The 17,394-nt window shown below is 45.2% G+C and overlaps 1 protein-coding gene across 2 annotated transcripts in view; it reads left to right on the top strand.

The window, feature by feature from the left end:
- gli3 (GLI family zinc finger 3) overlaps window positions 1–17,394 on the top strand; it is a 104,251-nt gene that overhangs the window by 36,935 nt on the left and 49,922 nt on the right. For both annotated transcript variants that reach the window (XM_037757251.1, XM_037757252.1), the window contains exon 3: window positions 3,153–3,398. In XM_037757251.1, the coding sequence (XP_037613179.1) occupies window positions 3,153–3,398 (246 nt within the window). The remainder of the gene's footprint in view (window positions 1–3,152; window positions 3,399–17,394) is intronic.

Here is a 17,394-nt window from a genome sequence, read left to right as displayed (position 1 = left end):
ACAAGCTCTCCCCTTAGCAGTGCTTGCTCCCAGCATAGTTTACAGTTTCCACTTCTTCCAATCCATGTCAGGAGATGAACCCAATTCTGAAATCCCTTTATGTTAATATTGCGCTTTTGCAAGAGCAGACCTATTAATCCAGCTTTAACCGTATAAGTGCCATTATTCCCTTAATAAGATCACTGGCTGCGCCGTATAGGATTAAATACTTATATCATAACTGACACTGTCATTTCCTGCGGATGAGAGTGGCTTGCCTCTCTGGCTGTCAGTTCCGCGTTAAGAATCCTGGAATCTGCTGCCAGTGCTGCGCTGAGGCGCGGCTGGCCCGAACGCCGGTAATGGATGTGGGAGAGTGAGGGGAATAAAAGAGGGACCCGTGGGTTGCTCCTCCTGCTCTCTCTTCTTCGCCTCTCTCGATCTCATTCTCTCTCTCTCTCTCTTAACCTCCCCCTTTCTGATCGCTTCTCTTCTTCTGTGAAGTGCCACAGCATTATGGCGGCCCTCTTCAGTGCTTAAGGTGGTGCTCTTTAATCTGGCCCTCTCCTCTGTTCTTAATTGGCAGTTGGATGCTGTTGGGTTGCAGTGCGTAGTGGGGGAGCCTTGTACCGCTATGGCTGCTAATACTGCAGAACCTCTGGGCGCCGGCACAACGGCATTTTGCCAGGTTCTCACATTGATGCAGGAAAGAGCATTGGAGGAAACTGATGACCAACACCCTCAGTGGTGAAATCATAATCGCATATAAACAAGGGCTTAACATGGAGACCATTCACAGCAGCAGCAGCTCATAAAGTAGTCAGGGCCTGAATAAATACTAGACCAGGGGCCAGTTGCATAAAAATAGACCTAATCTTTGAGATCACTAAAAAGCGCTATATAAATCTAATATATATTATTATTATTATTATTAGTCTTACATATAACTTTAGACTTGCTATAGACACTTAAATGTACCTGTTGCATAAAAATCCCTATGAATGACTAATGTGAGATTTACCTACATAGCCTGTCACGCAATGCATTATGGGTGAAATAAAACATGGAAATTAATAAAAAATGATTTTGTTGGTTCTTATGAATACTTGCACACCCCTGCGGAACATTCGTGTGGGGCAGGGGTCGGCTTTACTATCAAAAGAGCCATTTCAGGCAAAAAATAAAATCTGTCTGGAGCCGCAAAACATTTGCAGTGAGGTAGGGGCCACATTGAGGAAAAAAAATCAGAGATTTCGAGAATGAAGTCACAACTTTACGAGAAAAAAGTCATAATATTAAAGTCATAACTTTACGAGAAAAAAAGTCGTAATATAACGGGAATAAAGTCACAACTTTACGAGAAAAAAATGAAATAACTTGTAAAATTACTACTACTATACTACTCTACATGTATATACTAATATTATGAATTACGACTTTTTTTCTCTTAAACTTCTGACTTTATTCTCGAAATCTCCGATTTTTTTTATTATCATCAATATGGCCCTAATACTCCGTCGTACCATCGTACCATAGACCTACAACAATGATAAATAAAAATGAAAATATAAACAAAAAACTGTTATTCATTTCCATTTTTATAAATCCACATGGAGCCACTGGAGAGGAGCTGAAGAGCCTCATGTGGCTCCGGAGCCGCAGGTTGCAGACCCCTGGTTTAGGATAACGTTAGCCGCTTAGACATTCTCTGTCTGGAAAGGTTTTTCTTGTGTGGACTGGACACGGCCGTGTTTAGGAGGAAACTCTTTGGGCCTCATTGATGAAAATAGAACACGTCAACGCCGATAATTAGCACCGGGTGTGCATAGTTGTTTCGCATCGCACTGGTGAGTAACGTTAAAGACTTTTAGCTAACAGCATAAGTCCAACGGTTGTTAGAACCGTTAAAGATGAAGAAAAGGTAAAAAGTTACCGATAAACAGTTGAAATAGTCAGCTAAAAGTTAACGTTACTACAAGTAATAGAGAAACAGTTGAGACAATTAGCTAAAAGTGAGCTAAAAGTAATGGATAAACAGTTGAAATAATTAGCTAATTGACCTTCTAACAGTTGCCATAGCAACAAAGCTCTCACCTCAGGCTTTGCCAGGAGGAGAGGTGGCTAACTTTCCTACCTTGAATTAAGTCAGTATGCAACAGACAGGCTTAATGAGACTAGTCTAACCTGACAATCCAAGACCAGTCTAAGACCAAGACTAGTCCTAAACGAAGTCCATGTAGCCGGCCCCTGACTGTCGGGATCGGTTGATTTGACGGCAACAAGTAAAGCGTCTCACTCTGCAAATGATCTCACTGAAGAGCACAAAACATTTTTAAGCATTTATAGCCTTCATCAGTGTGAACTGCTATGCCAGTTTCTGAGTTATTCTATATATAGTATCGTACTACAGAAAAGACTAATACCAGGTCAGGAGGCTAGCGGACTCTTATACATGTCAGTTCAGAGGTCGGGTCAAGGGTCATGTCTTTCTGGTGGAGATCAGCCCTTGAACTCCACATCTATCCTCTTTACCCAGCATGCCAGGAAGCTTTCTCCAGAGACCCCACTCCTCCTAATTTTGCCGTCAGAGTAAGACCGATTTAGTTTGAGAACTGAGGGGAGAAGGAGAAAACAAGAGAACGAAGGAGGGTGGAGTTGATACAACCCATGACGCTGGTTAATGGGCAGCTTGGAATGCAGACAGAAAGCCTGCGTTGCCTCCTCCATGGGAATCCATTTCTTTAAAAAAAAAAAAAAAGAACAGACAGAGCTGAATTTAAGAGCAGATTTAAGGGAAACTGTGCGAAAGGAAGAGGTTGGGATTTTTTCATCCATGGTGTCCATTTTGCTCAAACACCGCCTGCCTCTGAACTCCCACATCTGGCGCCGTGGAAGTCGAACCCAGGCAGATTTACACCCGTAATGCCCGGTAGGTTTTAGGTGTTCAAAGCTGATCTCCAGCTCCTCCATTCGCCCGCGCCCTCTACGTGAGCTGACTTCCTCACCATGTGTGTTCAAAACATGCGTGTGTTCAACTGTATGTGTGTGAGACACAACCAAGGGAGGGAGAGAGATTCTCACATCTGCTCCCAACTTTTACTCCTCTGTCTGGTCATAATAAATCTGCAGCTCATTGTTTTAACATCCCCCCTCCTCTCTTTCTATCTTTGCAGAGGACGAGAGTTCAGGAACGCCTTACCACCGCGAGAGGCGCAATGCCATCAGCTCCCAGGCCCCGAGGCCCGGCGGCCCCGACAGGAGCGTAAGCGAGGAGCCCTCCACCTCCACAGAAGAACGCCCCTCCCTACTCAAGAAGGAGCTGCATGGTTCCCTTCCCCACCTGACTGAGCATGCCCTGCCGTACCGAGGCACTCTCTTCGCTATGGACCCCCGCAACGGCTACCTAGACCCACACTACCGTAAGTCCACTACCCAGAAAACAGTTGGTATTGATGATTAAAGTAGATTTTGTGAAGTAAAGAAAGCTCAAGGACATGTTTGTATCACCCCGAGCGCTGAGGCCAAGTTTGTCTCTTTACTGTAGGTGAGAGGCAGGACTACCAGATGCTTGATTAAATCTGACAGATTAGCCTCCCTTTTGCGCTCTACACACACACACACACCTTTGTGAACACATGCACGCACACTTGTCTTGTTTTGTGCCTGGGAAGTTAGTATGGGGAACGGCCAGCGTAGCTTCTTAATTCCCTCATTAGGGGCCTGTCTGAACACAGTACTCTGCTTTCCCTCATCAACACACACTTCAAAGCCCCAAAGCAGCGCCGCGTCAAACCTCACCACCCCCTACTCTCTCTCTCTCTGGGACTCAGAGACTGTGTGAGAGAAAGACGGCGAGAGAGAGAGAGAGAGAGAGAAAGAGAGAGAGACTAATGGAGATGAAGCCTGAGAGATTGAGGTGAAGGGAGAGCTGTGGCTTGAGTGAGATACTGAAGATAATTTGAAAAAAAAGGTGAGATAGACAGTAGGAGTTAGATGAAAGCGAAGCTGTGTGTGTATGTGGAAAGAGAGAACAGGAGATAGATGATTGGGGAGTAAGAGGCTGATTAGGAGGTTAATTCAGCGGCCACTGTAGCCAGGACTTAGCCTGCAGACAAGGATTTGATGTGATAGCTTGTTTAGTTTGGTTAAATTGGCTCTGAATTGGGGCAGACAGAGTGGGACAGAGCGATTTTAATCCAGTGGCAGTAATGAAAAGTCCAGTGGACCCCAACCGTATACTGTAACTCTATTTATTCAGCCACTTCATTAGCTGCTGCTCCCTCGTGCTTGGGTGCCCGGGAGTCACTAAGGTGCCTCTTTAAGGGAAAGGTTACTCAAAACCCAGTGCTGTGGACAGGGCCCTCGAGGGCAGAACATTACTGCCCATTACATCCTGACCTAACTCAGCAACACTGCCACTTCTCATTTCATGTATGTGTGTGGGTATGTGTGAAGGAGCTCTGGAGGTTCCAGACCACTGAAGCCTTGGGGTAGGAGTGGGGAGAGAGGGGGGTCACTGTGGGGCTTGGGGTCATGTGGAAAAGTCACAGTCTGAAATGGAGAGTTCAAAAGCAGCAGGAAGAGTCAAAAGGGCCGTAGAGCTTCAAGAGGCTTTCTTTGTGCATTGGGGCTCAAGAGGCTGGAAGACTTGCAATCATACGAGACGGAGTGGAGTAGAGCACAGCGATGCTTGCTGGGAAGCTGCAGGCATGATGAACATAGATTTGATCCTCCTTCTGCACTGCTTCTTCCACATTTTAATATAAAAAATCTTTAGTGTTAGTGCAAAAATAAAAATGTTAATCAATAGGACTGCAAATAACGATTATTTTCACGATTAATTTATTAATTGTTTGGTCTATAAAATGTCAAAAAATGATGAAAATCTTGATCAGTGTTACCAAAAGCTCAAGATGACGTCCTCAAATGTCTTGTTTTGTCCACAACTCAAAGATATTCAGTTTACTGTCATAGAGGAGTAAAGAAACAAGAAAATATTCACATTTAAGAAACTGAAATTAGAGAATTTTCTTCCTAAAAAATTACTCAAACAGATAATCGATTACCAAAAGAGTTGGCGATTAATTTAACAGTTGACAACTACTTGATTAGATTAATTTTAGCAGCTCTATTGATCAACTTATCTGCAATAATTTTGATTTAATGCATCAATGCCAAACATTTGCAAGTTGCAGCTTCTTAATATATAATATCTCTCTTCTCTATCATTGTGAATTGGATATCTTAAGGTTTTCAACTATTGGTCACACAAAACAAGCGATTTGAAGACGTTACTTTTGGCTCTGGGATTTTCTTTTTTATCATTTTCTACCATTTTCTAGACAAAGTGATTAATCAATTGAAAAAAATGGTGTCAGAATAATCAATAATGAAGATAATGGTTAGCTGCAGCCCTCGTGTTTGTAGATATATAAGAATTGCACAAAAAAGTTTCTGATTTGCTATAAGGAGTAATACCACCAACAAAGACTGAAAATAACACAGATTTTGACTTTAAAAAACACAAAGTCTGAAAAGCTTCTAGTGTTTTTCATTGATGTTGATTCTCTGATCCCGACTCTGCTCAGGAAGACTTGTGATCTGAGATGAGAGCGTTGCTGTGTAAAACACCTCCTCCTGGCCCCAGGTGTTGAGGACATGGGGTGTCCCTAAAGGCGGCGGTCCCATTCTGTCTGATTGAACCCAGTACCAGAGCTCAATCCCCATGAGCTCCAGCGGTCTGAGGGTCAGCAGAACCAAAGGGTTCCCCTAAAACCCTCCGCTTCCCCTCCCCCCCTCAGCTGCTTTGAACCAGAAGCCTGTAGCGTCTGTCGCCACTCCTGCGCCACAAGGTGTAAAAAGCCACCGGCTCCTGTTCTGGTTTCTGGTTCCATACACATGTTAGCACACACACACATACACACATAGGCCTTACTCCACCAGCGGTAGTCCCTCTCTATGAGGGCTTTGTCACCTCCTAAATTCATCCCAGGTGTGCGCTTGTGTGTGTGTGTTTGTGATGGAGAGGGGGCCCTAAGCCTTTGTGCTGTGCTTGCATAGTGTGCCACGCCACGCAGCAGACAGCCAGGTAAATCCGATTACTCTTAGCGCTGGTGTGTGTCAGTGCTTAATGTGCCTAAATGCGACGGCACCTGCAGCCTCCCCACACCTGGTTGCTGGGTCGTTAACGTGGCGGCGAAGCTCTGGGAGGCGTGGGAGGCGAACAACAAGAAGAGAGCAAAAGGGGGGTTTATCTTCAGGGGCCTGCGCTCTGGTAAATCTCTGCTATTCACCCGGACTTGTGATCTCCCACTCCTCTTGCGTCCGTGGCCTAAGACTGTGTTTACTCTGGCTTTTACACCCACTTCAGTGCAGAAAGGAAGAGGCACTAAGGAAACATCGCCCCTATTGTTAGCATTAGCTAATTGTGGTGATGCCTGAGTCTTAGCCGCTTTTCTCGGGCAAACACTGGATAAGAGTCCACACATCCTTCTTACCACAACACTAATACATGGGGCTTTGCTGTGGGATAAGAAGAAAGGATTGAGATGAGGATTAATGAGGGAGAAGTCTTTTTTTTTAAGATCTTAATTGTGTAGAAGTGTGAATGGGATGTGCGGCGCCGACATCTGTTTACATTGTGCGCTGATTAGCCGGTCAGTGGTCCTGCAGCAACAGTGAGCCCACTTGCTGGCGGAGCATCTCTGCTTCCTCCGAGGGGATCTTCTTCTTTAAAGTGTCTCTTTCTTAAACACTTGCCCTTCTTTGTCAGACTAAACACATCCACGGAGGGACTTAAAGCAGCATCCTTTTCAATGGCTTTCTTGCAAATGTTAAAACTGCTCTGAGAATGTTTAGCGAAACAAACTGGAGGAAACTAAATTTGCCAAGTTTTAGAGACAATGCTTAAGTATATTGGCACGGAAGTGACATAAGTTTTGTGGCTGTACTGTATCTGTGATACAGTAGGTTATTGATAGTAGATGCGACACATTAAATGTGTCTCCAGGCTGTGATGGCTGCCCATCAGCCCAATAGTCTGGGTTAGCTCCTTAAAAAATCTAGCCCAGATCTTGCTGCCAGGGTCTAATCCCCACTCCAAAGCCTTGCTGTCCTTGACTGATCTCAGAAACCATGCCTGCTAAGCTACAGGCAGTGGAGGTATGGATCTCTTGGCTGAAGGATTCCTCCACATGTATCGCAGTAACCCAGCTCTCTGAGCCTGGCCAAAGGTTGACTGCTACCTGGATCATACTGGCCCTGTGTTCTGGGAAAGCATAGCAGGAACACTGAGCCATGGTGCAAAACCCGTCCCGGGGTTTTATGATGTGGTGGTGGTGGGGGGGTGGTGGGTGTCCAGTCACAGGGGTTAAACTCTAAACTGCTGCGCCGGGCTGATCTCAGGTCTACTGGGCCGTGGCACGCCAGCCGCTGCCCCGGCGTCAGTCTGTCTGCCTCAATATCAAAATGCAGCTGACCACTGAACTGAATGAGCTAGCTGTCACCAAACTGAACGTGATCCGCACAACAATGGCCTCTCTGCTCTCCACAGTTAATTACAGTGCTCGGTCTCTCAGTTCATATGGACTACAAGGGACCTTTCCATATGTCTTGAAAGAGCCAGAGCGGCAAAGAGAGCAGTGTGTTTGTAGGTGGAGAAAAAAAGTTACAACAGCTACTCTCCTGAAATTGCACTGGAAGAACAAACTTTCTTGCCTCTTGTTGGTTTAAACATGACAAGTACTGGCTGGGATTCAGGTTCAAACATCCTCCCCCCCAAAAGAACTGGGGAGTACAGAGGAGAGCCTGGGGTGAGAAGACACGTGCCTGTTTCAAGGGTAAGTGTTTGTCTTTGTGATTGTTTCAATATTGGCTTTTTGAGCGTGGTGGCACGATGTAGTCCCCCAGCGGTGTGCCGGCACAGAGAAGCCTGGGGCACACTGCAGGCAATGGAGAGGGATTCCTTCCACCCACCTCCTTTCATCAAGAAAGAACAACATGGGCCTGCGCTCTGCTGTGGCCCCTTGGTCCAGCGCACCAGGGATAATCAGATGATCCCCTTTTATACAGCTTATTAGAGGCATCTCATGCTGTAACATAGGCCATATTCTCACATGCATGTGCCCCCTTTGTAGCGCATGATGATTTAAGGGGGTTAAGCAGAGTTTGAAGTGCCGCAAGAACACACTTTCATACCATCTTAAGGTCATGTGGTGCTCTTACCACAAAGCTGATGCGTGCGAACGGAACATCTCCGAATAATGGCAGTTCTTATTAACAATGACAAGATTAAATGTGAAGGGGCTAAGAAGAATTAAGAAGAATTTCCAGAAAAACTTAAGATGTTCAAAGAAGAACACTCAGCATTTCTTGGTATCATCGTCACAACATCTGTCTGTGTGTTTTACTTCCTTTCAAATGAGATTGGTTAATCAGTCAAGTCACAGAGGCGAGCAGGAACAATAGCACTTTGCTGATGTTGCGAAGGCTTAAAATGAAGATTTGCTGCATCTTGTCCATCCAAAAGGAGAATCAACTGCAGCAAACACCACTGGCAACAAAAACATTTAGCACTATACTCTAAAAACAACAAGACTAAATGCTCACGGGGCCTTCTCTTCAGCTTCTGTAGTCTTTAGCAGGATAATCACCTCTGTGTGCTACGAGAGTTATTTCATGCCTTTCTTCATGTTTGCTTCCCGTGTATCCAAATCTCATCGCTCCTTTTTGTATTTGCATTCCTCTCACATAGTGGCAAAGATAAGCGCCCTTATCCCTTCAGCCAACAACCCGTATCTTGCTCTCGTCTCTGGAGGGTCGCAAGTATATATTGTTCTACACGGAGAGGAGGCTGATGAACACAGTGTAATTAAAATGTTTCTAGCAGCCTGGTGAAATGTGAGATATCACTGGAGAAAAGAGAGAGAGGAAGGGCTGAGTCTGAGGGTATAAGTGAGACGGAGGGGTAAGAAGAAGAGAGGAGAGCCAGAGAGAGCAGAGAAGAAGGAGGAGGGGGTGTAACAAAGCAGAAAATGAAGAGAGACATAAAAGAATGGGAGCTCAAGGAGGTCAGGCCCATCACAGGCTTTAGTGTTGCCTTTAAAGATGCCTGGGACAGGTGGCAGCTCCAGACAATCTCGCACCACAGAGCAGCATCCTCTCAGGAGGAGATAAGGGATTCCTCCATCCAGGCACCCTCATCTCCCTCCTCCTCCTTCGCTCACTCTCTCCACCTCCCTCATGCCCACCCGCCTCCCCTTCTTCCTCCCGTCTCGGGGTTCTCCCAGACAGGCCGCTTTGATGTGGCTCAGTGTGAGCGGGCAGCTGTAGGCCACGGGGCTGCAGCAGCGCTGCTGGGCCACTGGGCCGGCGGACCGTTGGGAGCCGACTAGAGCGCGGCTCAATCAGTGGGGCTCTCCGGTGCCCGGCACTTTCAGGTCTCATTAAAGCGCTCCGGCAGGGTTAATCCTCTTTAAGGTTTACATGGGCCCCAGTTTGTCTCTCTGCCCAGGCTGAGGGAACCCCTGGGCGCCACCTGCGTGACAAAGACTCAAATCACTGTGACACAAGTTGCCTCACTCCTCCACTCCCCTTGTATGTTCTCCTCTCTCTTCCCTCTTTCTCTTCGGCTCTCTCTTGCCGTCCCCTGTGCATTCTGCCTCTTCTTTACTCCCCTTCCCTTGATAGTACCTAGGCCTGCTTGTAAGTCTTTTAGGATTATTTGGGTGGAATCTGTTGACAGGGGTGCAGTAAATGGATTACAACTTTGTCCTTGTTTTGGGATGCTGTGAGGAGGGCAAGGGGAGAGATCAGGAGGATGCGCTTTGAATAATGAGAGAGGCAAAGAAAAAGCAATAGACAGACGGAGAGCAGGATTAACTGAAAGAATTAGGAAGACGATGCAAGAGTGAGAGAGAGGGTGAAAGAGAGGCTAAGGTGACAGCAATGCAAAGAGCACCGAGAATGGAAAAGAGGGAGAGAATCAGAGAGTTCCAGCTGTTGTTGCACTCACAAGACCTAATTGGTCCAGAAGCATCGACCCCAGTCTGGCCCTGCAGAGCCCAGCAGCCATTTGTCTGATTGCTGTGACACCGGGCTTTGTCTTTGCTCTGTGACACACAGTTTCCTCCATTAGCCCAAATAATGGCCACGTACCTCTGGAGGCCTGTGCAGACTTTGTCTAATGTCTGTATGGGTTTGGTGGAAAATGGAGGAATAGCCTTACAGTAGACGGGAAATATCATATGAATGTAAAATATATTAAAAGTCTGCACCGGTGGTTTTGAATGCCATTTTCCAAAGGTTACAATATGCTCTTAGATTGATTTCCCACCGTCCAGGCCACCAGACACTGGTTTCCACTAATTTGAACACATATGAAAATCAGCTTGCAGAGACTTACAACCTGCTTGAGAACATTTTGTTGCCAGTTATGAACTCAACAGTGTCATGAACTCAAAGATTTTTTTCCGAGATTGAGATTCTCAAACCGCAACTGAAGTTTTGCTGCAATGTAATGAATTAATGCGTGGCTTTTTGGGCCGTTCACCCTGAAATCTTGGATGCCCTTGAATGCACCACTGAGGAGAATTTTAAAACTGGCCGCTTCTTTTAACCACATTGCTCTGTGATAATACACAATTCTGACATAAAAACAATAGTGACAAATAGGGGTGTAAGAAAATATTGATACGCGAGTATCACGATATTATGTTTTGCGATACTGTATTGATTCTCTTTAAATTAAACATACATTTTTTTATTTTTTGGAGGTTGTAGCGGGCTCAGTTTTAAAGCTAGAGTGAGGGGCCGTACACATGCCGTGTCTTTTGCGCGCTCTAATCCATTGTTGTCAATCTAAACACGTGAAAGGCACACTCAAACGCTGCGCCCCGAGATAAAAATAGTCCAACTTTTAGAACGCTGCAGTGCGTACCGCATGTCATGTGACCAGGAACAACCAATCACAGCCGGCAGATATCTTTTCTTTCTTCCGTATATATCAGTCTACAGTAAATATATGGAGGAGAAGTTAATCATTTTATTGCAGGGCTACCCAGAGCTTTACCATCTCACCCTTTCTGACCGAGGACGTCACAACATCCGGTTGAAAGGTCAACCAAATTGACACAGAGAAATTTAGTGTAAAGCTATTGTGATGGATTTACGGTGCTGGAAATCCATTTATCTTTGTTTTTATTGTGTTTCGTTTAGTCAGTGAGGCTTCCTGCTAAATTACCGCAACTTCATCATCATTGTCATCGCAGCACGCAGGTTTTGGTAGCTTAGTAACGGCAGGCGCACCCTACCAAGCACGTTGGAAAAAGTGATATAGCTGGCATTTTCCACGCGTAGTAGTATAGTAGCCATTTCATATAGTGACCTTTTCGTTCTCAGATTTTATACATATGGTGTAGTGTCTTTATACTATGAGATTTCCTAAAATTAGACTAGAAAAAGTCGTAATATATCACCTTGCTAACAGTATTGCAATATATTGCAATATATATTTAATCGTTACCCCTGTATCATGATGCATATCACCAGATTCTTGCCAATACACAGCCCTAGTGAAAACAATCACAGTGATGGATTATCACTTTTAACCAAGATTAAAGTCTCTGCAAGTTGATATTCAGCACACAAAATGAAAAACAATGGCTACATGCAATTTTTGTAAACAAAATTACATTAAAATGTCCGGCTTTGCTCAGTGGCCTCTCTGCGTGATTCAAAAATTGAGAAGCTGTCCAGTTTCCCCAAGCAGCGTCCAGCCCGGTGTGTTATTATAATGCAGGTGTATTAGCCTCACAGTCACTATCACACAGCCACATGCAGTTTTAGTGTCACCTGCATAGGGCAGCTGTGGCACAGGGCTATAGAGGGTCAGTCTGATACAGGGTAGACCGATACAGCTGTGGCAATCATGAACACTGCCACTGATATGACCTTGGCTCACGTATAGATGTCGCAGTAAATCAGAATAATTTATCATACATTTAAGATACAGGCATTTAAAGGAGTCTTTAAAAAAACACTTTTCATTTTTTCCTTTGACCCCAATTCCTAAATAAAGATCTCAAGGAAGATCAAACCGTAAAGCGGCCTTGTATTTGAGTAGAATAAATCACACAGGGGCAAAATAAATGTAGCAAAGTCCTGGTGAGTTAACCTGAGGTTTAAATCAACTCCCTTCTCTCTGAGAGGTATCATTGTTTGGAGAGGAGGAGATAGACAGATGTGAGAGATAAAGAGAGGGAAAGAGGTGTAGCGCAGTGTTTCAGCTACTAAACTGCTGTGTAAATCTCTCCCCAGCTGGGTGGGGGAGAGGAGGCTGGAGGGTGGGGTAAGGGTAGAGAGGGTGCTGGAGCGAGGGGTGGGGGGGAGAGGAGGGCCAACGCACAGCGCTTTGTTCTGCTCCCCAGCTTATCCCAATCTGGAGAAATTCACCAAATGTAGGAGATGGATTGGCGCTCCGCAGAGGCCTCGTGAAATAACCTTCACTCCCTGATCCACACTGGGATACAGGGGAGGAAGGGAGGCGATGAAGGGAAGAAAAAACACGAGGTTGGATGGTGCTGGGGGCCCCTGGAAGAGCAGTGTGCGTGCTTAGCTCCACTCTGTAGCAAGGCAAGGGTCCGCGTGCCGGCGTGCAATTTGTTAAGATTGACTCGGCTTGGTAAATGTCTTGCAGATGCTGGAGCACCATTAAGATATTTGTGGGACTTATGGAGAAGGGAGCGGGTAGAAGAGCAGGATACTTGGAGCACAGCCTACGTCTTGATCTTCATCATCCTGGTTGCTGAAATCAGGGTTTATTATTTCAGATAAATGTCCTGCAAATGGATACATATTTTACATCTGTACCAATTGAACCTTTTGGGTGCTTTCACGAGCCAACATTTAGTCCACTTTAATCCAACTCTGGTGTGGTTGGTTTGGGCAGTTGTGAACACATTAATCGTACTCTGGTGCGGACCAGAACAACCGGACGGCCTTTTCCAAGCGTACCAAAATGCAGGCTGCCTGCGTGGACATTTGTTGAGATGGACACAGGTAAACGACAGGTTAACATGAGTGGGAGAGGACGGACATGGACTTCTGCAGTCCGAAGTTTGTAGAAAACACACAGAATATGCTAAATAAAGTCCACAAAAACAGTGATGTTTATAAAGTCATGAACTGGAGGAAAAGGGATTTGTGTGCAGTCGAGTCGAGTACAGAGTCAAAGTGAAAAAACGTTGACATCAGTCCGCAATTCCCCGCATAGAAGTGGCAGCTCTCGAGATGAAAAGATATATTCGCTCTTTAGTACATGCCCCTCAGCAAATTTTTTTTTTTAATTTGGTCCGTTTTAATTTGTGCACTGTGAAACCGAACCAGACTAAACAGAAAACTAACTAAAAGTATCAATTTAACTCTGATTCGGACTAGCCAAACAGACTATGGCTTTCTCCCTTAGATAAAGTCTGGCAGGGAACTGTTTCATGCTGCACTGTTTGAGCGTAGTGGTTTGTAAATATTGGCACAAAGAGATAACCTGCTTGAACATTAAGTCCCAGTGCAAATATGCATAGACTTGTAGGACCGTGAAGAGAAAACATGGGCACTGACTGACTTGTTCAGTCTAGACAAACAAATTACCTCTGACAGCCAGTAGCGTTGGAATGTATAGCCTGTTTATCGTGCTTAGCTGACGTTTAAAAAAAAAAAAAAAAAAATCACTTCTGTTTTTCTTTTCCATCATGTTAATTACATTTACCCACGGAGAGACTGTTTGTGTTAAAGGGTGTGAGAGCAGTTGAGCAAGAGAGACAGAGAAAGCAAAAACAGAGGAGAGCACAGCGGAAGAGAGAAAAAAAGATCTATTGATTTACAGAGGAAGGGCAGAGTGTGATCTGCCAGCCTTGCGTATATGATGAATGGCAGAGAGATTGGCACGGCAACACTTAACATTCTTCTGTTATTTAACCTCTCTGCTTGCTTTCTTCTCCCTCCTTCTTACTATTGCTCTTTGCTGAATAAAAAGCTCTCTCTGTTCTGGCGCCCGAGCATCGCATACAGTAGAGAAAGCTCTGCACAGCAAGAACATTAGGCTAATTTATACAGCGGTAATTAGGCCATTAGACCTGAAACAATCTGGGACCCCGTAATTAAAGCAAAGCGCTCCAAAAGTCAACAGCAACTCCCATTGAGCTTAGCTAAACAGTCTCCGAAAGTGTTATTTACATGTCCAAACAGCTTGAGGTCTCAGTGTAAGCAAACATGATGAGAGGACGGGGTGTGAAGGGATTGATCAGAGGGAGAATTCAGCCTCACAAGAGAGCCGACGTCCAAACAGCTTCTACTGATAGTCTGCATGGGACTTCTCTATCTCTTTTCTATTGCCAGCCAGATAGTTGGAGCGAAGTACAAGCACATGCTAAATACTCATAGTCACGCTTGTTAGCTAATCTGTCACATCTAAATTTCAAATTTAACATCTGTGTTTACTAAAAGAAAAAATCCCTCAGATGCCCTCAAGCTGAAATGTTGCACATTAAAAGAGTTATTTTTATTAAAGTGTAATTCATTTGATTTGATTTTATGACGATGAATTGATTGATTCTCCACAACTGATATCAAAACTTGATGCCAACAGTTGATGTTTTAGGGGAAAATGCAATGCTAAATGCTTTAAAGCTACTGAGTATAACTTTCATTTTGTGTTGGTTTTTGCGTTCCCTGTGGAAAAAAGCTGTATTGATTCCGAGCACCAGAGTCCCTTTAGAAAACCTCTCATGGGTCTGACAGTCTGCCCCGCACAGTCCTGGTTCTGGTTCTCCCGTGCCTCCCTTTCCTCCAGCGAAGCCGGATCTGGGTCTGTCCGCGACAGGCTGATCGCTGCCAAAGGCCCTGCTGAAGTCTGAGCCGAAGGAGTTTCTGGTGAACCTGCATGATTTCGTCTGATTTCACGCGGACTGAGCAGCACCGATGACAAGCACTAAGAATATATAGAAATAGGCAACCTTCTCGCTGATGGTCTCGTTTGCTTATGTAGGTCAAATAGAGGCACCAGTATTCAACTGGGGCTGTTTCATAACCAGTTAAAAGTTCCTCACAGTAGCTTTAAATCAACTCTAGCTATGCTGTATATAAGTGAGTCCCAGCATGGGGTTGCGAGCGCCAAGATAAATCTGAGTATTTGCTTTTTTGTGAAATATTAAATAGTTTTCATGGACATGTCATGGTCATATGCAAACTGTGCTGGTGTTAGTTTTAGTTTTAAGGGGTCATTAGGTAAAGTAGTTGGAGACCACTTCTACGAGTTTCTCAAGGTGACATCTCCAGGAGTAGGTAAATAACACCAGTAACAAAATACGCCTTGTTTTTTTTGCACAGTAAAGTCATGTACATGTTCTTGTATTCACTCCCAGAAAGGAGCGACATAAGTTGCGCACACATGCCCTCGCAAACACGCAAACAGACAAAGTCTGGAGCATCTTTTGCACGCTCTGCGAAGTGTTGCAGAGTTATGGTGTAACTGCGGGCCCCGCTGCAGACGAGCGTGCCTGAGCAGTGAGATCATGAGCGGGGAGAGAGGTGGCATAATGAAATCTGGCAGTCACAGCCCCGGCACAGGCTTCATATGTTCCACATTAGCAATTCACAAACCTCTGGAGCAGGCCCCAGCAGCCCTTTTCTCACTCCGCCTTAGTCGCTTATGACAATCTGTCACTGGCTCTTTGTGCTCTCGCAGCAGAGCGTCGATGAGAAGTGCGGTGTTTATAGAGGAGCGTCTCGTCCTCGGCTGCGGGTGACACTCTGTTAGAGCAGAGTCAGTGAACCCTCGCCAGAGGAGAGGAGGAGCAGTCAAGACAATAAACTCACAATGCTGAGTTGACAACAAAAGAGAAAGATGAGAAATTGTTTGTGTATTATCAAAACCCAAATCAGAACTGTGAGTGACAGCTCAAATTCTCCTAAAGTATCACATCACATGCGTTCCAAAGCACAGTGAAGATCCTTTGTGGAAAAACTGCCATTATGAAAGGAGATTAACCAATAAGGATATTTGCAAATGATGTGCTTTAGGCTTTATCCTCCCCTTGTCCTCCCCCTTCTTTTGAAATTATTCAAGTGTCCAATAAAGGACAAGGCAATTACCATCGTCTCTTTAATGAAGGGGAAGCTGGCTTTTGGTCCTGAGCACGGTGTGTTTGTGTTGAATTAGAATTAATGAGCGTGGTCAAAGTTTGCCACTAATTGCCCTTTCATTAAGACCCATTTGTAATCATGTCTTAATGGCTTCCATCCCTTTTCCTAAAAGAATAAAAAAAAGAGGAAAAATGTAAATGAAAAATGAATACTGCTGCTCTGGAGTCATTAAAATGTTTGAGAAGAGTTCTGAAGAGCGTGTGAATTGTTAAGAGCTACAAAAACGTTCAGTGTTTCAAAAAAGTTTGCATTGGCTTAGAAGACTTCTTTAATCCCTCTCACTTTGCCAATGGTGGTTTACCAAATGCAACCGGGACAAAACCATCGTGATTACACTTTCCTGAGGAATGCTGGAGCTGCTGTGGTGTGTGGCCGCAGTGGGAAGGTAAAAATTGTGGCACGTGCGTCGGCTTCCTATGTGCCCTCCAGCTGTATTCTGTATTAGAGAGACGAGAATACCCCTGAATATCCAGAAGAGCAGGGGCAATTTAGTCCTGGAGTAAACAGTAAGGAGTCCCTACAGGAAACACTGGAGATGGATTGCAGGATGGAGTCTTTCTCCCCCTCTCTTTCTCTCCTTCGCCCTCTGTTCTTTGCGACTGTATACATTCCCTCCAGTGACACAGGGCTGTTTGCCTCGCTAATGGAGAGCTGCGCTGGCGTAAAAGAGGTGGCAGGCTCTATTTAGATAGGGCCATGGTAAAGTAAACTTCAGAGTTGGATTTAAATAAACCTCGGCGGAACGGTTTGCCATGCAGCCACGGCGAGAGGAGGGAAGGAGGGAGGGAAGGAAAGAGTGATGAAGGAGCAAGGGTCCAGTCCAGGCACAGGGCTGTGCTGAGTGAGGAGCTCCAGAGACATAAACATAGGGGGGGGATCTGGGTAATTCAATGAGGAGTGGCGGATGTGGGAATGCAGGTGTGTGTGTGTGTGTTGCGGGGGTGAAGGGGTGGAGTCTTCAAAATGATTTCACAGTTTGTAATCTCTACAGTCATCCCTCATTACCCAACAGGACAGAGGTTAGTGCAAAGTTCCTGCAATGTGGGCAGGGATCAGTAAGATCAGAGAACATGAGGCTTTTACTCCCATCGAGCCAGAACGCAGCGCAAAGACCCCGGTAAACCTGAAGGTTCATTTCCGACTCTGACAGCCAAGGGCCGACAGCCTCGGAGCGGAGCTGTGGAGAGTAAACAAAGCAGATTCTGCCCTCGTCTACCA

The sequence above is a fragment of the Sebastes umbrosus genome, chromosome 21, assembly GCF_015220745.1.
Source record: "Sebastes umbrosus isolate fSebUmb1 chromosome 21, fSebUmb1.pri, whole genome shotgun sequence".
In the NCBI taxonomy this organism is placed as follows: domain Eukaryota; kingdom Metazoa; phylum Chordata; class Actinopteri; order Perciformes; family Sebastidae; genus Sebastes; species Sebastes umbrosus.
The sequence above is the reverse complement of the archived record's forward strand: the minus strand, read 5'-3'. Positions and strand labels throughout refer to the sequence as shown.